This window comes from Fulmarus glacialis, unplaced genomic scaffold, assembly GCF_000690835.1.
Source record: "Fulmarus glacialis isolate BGI_N327 unplaced genomic scaffold, ASM69083v1 scaffold26651, whole genome shotgun sequence".
Taxonomy (NCBI): domain Eukaryota; kingdom Metazoa; phylum Chordata; class Aves; order Procellariiformes; family Procellariidae; genus Fulmarus; species Fulmarus glacialis.
The window spans coordinates 31,638-33,809 of record NW_009192637.1 but is presented as its reverse complement, the minus strand read 5'-3'; the positions used below and the strand labels follow the sequence as shown (position 1 = coordinate 33,809).

Below are 2,172 nucleotides of genomic sequence, written 5' to 3'. Positions count from 1 at the left end.
CCTACACATACCCAAGACCAGAACAACGTGACTGCCCAAATCTCAGCCCTGAAGGGAGGAGGGGAGGGTTATCCACAGGAATATTTCAGCGGCATTTAGGCTGTGCACTTAATTGCAGGGCACTCTACCTCATCTGGGTCGGAAAGTTTGAATTCCCAGCCATCGCCCGTCCAGCTGATGAAGGACTGACAGGACTTGTCAGTGAGCAGCAGGAATTGCCAAAGTTGGATAGGTCCACTGCCTAGAAAGACAAAGGAAACATGAGACATTAATGCCAGGAAAAGCACGGCCCATTCTATCCCAGGAGGCGGGGTGGAAATCACACGCAAACGGGGCTCACTGAAAAAAATAAAACCTTCTACTATCAAAAAAAACCCCATCAGCGGCCACAGGGCAAGATCTGGGCTGAGATGACAGCTTGAGAGTTAAATCCTGCAGGTAAAAGAGCTTCCTATTTGCAGTAAGAGCTGAATATTCATGCACTGGAATGCTTCACTTCGCGTTACATAAATAGGATTATTTTTCTGGCACCCGAACTGCGAGGAGTCATTGTCTTGGCACAAGAGCACCACCGTTTCCTCCGTGCCAAAAAGCTGCTGGCCATCGCATGAACTCCGGCAGACTCCCGCTTCCCGACCTTGACTCTTTGCTCCGTCGCTGTTTACCGAGATAAGGGGGGACCCAGGTATGAAAATTATTTGGCCTCTTTCCAGGGCGTGTTGCTGCAGGAATGGGCTACGCCGGCTCGCAGAGCTTCAGTGCGGGGAAGGCTGGTTTGGCAGACAGATCTCACCGGCTCAGGACCGGTGGATCTCCCCATCACGGTCTTGGCACGGTCTTAGCAAAGCCATAAGCAAACCTGCCTGCGACTGCTGGTTCCCCTAATCAGCCGGAGAGGCACGAGGTGGCATGCCACGTACATTCAGGCTCTCCTTACAACGCCGCGGTCTCCGTCTTTTCCCTGGGTGCTAATTTTGGCCAACAGCAATTTGCCTCAGGGTCCTGAGCCCGACACATCTAACCTGCAGTACCCGCTGCACCCCACTGAGAGCCTGAGGCTTCGCAGCCTGGTTTTGGCTGGATTAATGGTGTACGTGGAGTGATTTCGAAATATTTATCTCTTCTTTGTGCTTGTGTCCCAATCAAAGGTAGAGGAGGAGCCCTCAAGCCAAAATCTCTTTGATGAGCAACTTCCAAATGCAGCCGCACCCAAAATATTGCACTTAGCTCTGGGCAACATGTTTCGGGAGAGATTTTGCCATGTTTTAAACGCAGCTTAGAATATATCACTAATAATAAGAATGACAATAATAACAATGAACAGAGCCAGAGGTTAGAGGAAATGATTTATCACAAAAAGAATTGCACAGGCTGGATTAGGACGGCAGGCTGGGGTAAACCCGCCTGCTGACAGCAACGAGCACAAGCTTCAAGCAGGGAAAAAAAAGAGTTATGGACTCAGAAAAAGGGATGGAGGACAGCCTATTTCCACGAATGACAATGAAGGCTGTCAGAGCTGTGGCTGCGGGATAAGCCCCTGAGGGAAGAGAGGGCTGTTCCCCCTTTTCCACAAGGTTTAAAATGACTCAAAAGCAGACAAGCTGCTGGGGAGGAGGAAATGAGAGAGCTGGCTCCGGGACAGGGGAATCGCTGTGCCCCGTCCAGCCCTCCCCAAATTTTTTCCCTCCTGTTATCCCTAAGGATAACCGCTCCAGGGTTTTGCAGGCACCGGGTCCTCCGCCAAGCCCTGGGGGTTATTGCACAGCCACCGGCAGGACAAAGCAGGGAGCTCACAGCATCTCTCTGCTTGTAAATGGGAAGATGACACTCAGCGGGGAAAGGCTCCAGCCCGTCGTCGTCGTTCTCAGCAGGAGCTTGCCAAGACGTTGACTCCATGACCGCGCTCTCCAGTAGGGATGGAGTTGGGTTATCCACGCCAAAACGAGGGAGGAAATTCAGATGACGCCTTCGCCTCTCGTCCGAAAGGGAAGAGCCAAAACCCTGGCCTGAAATGCCACCGCATCTCAAAGCTTAGACCTATTTATAGCAGCGAGCTTTAAATACAGAGAAAACATTGGGCAAAAAGGTTATTTCAGCCGCCTGAGGTCCTCCACGGGGAATCGCAGGTGAATTCACACGGGGCTGGTTTCTCTTGGCCTGTCTGACTTTAGG

General features: G+C 51.6%; 1 protein-coding gene across 1 annotated transcript in view; it reads right to left on the bottom strand.

Moving 5' to 3' along the window:
• Positions 1–2,172, bottom strand: part of ETS1 (v-ets avian erythroblastosis virus E26 oncogene homolog 1) — a gene marked incomplete at its 5' end in the record, with an annotated part of 22,573 nt that overhangs the window by 862 nt on the left and 19,539 nt on the right. Inside the window, 1 exon segment of the mRNA XM_009587159.1 lies at positions 129–241. Coding sequence (XP_009585454.1) covers positions 129–241 — 113 coding nt within the window.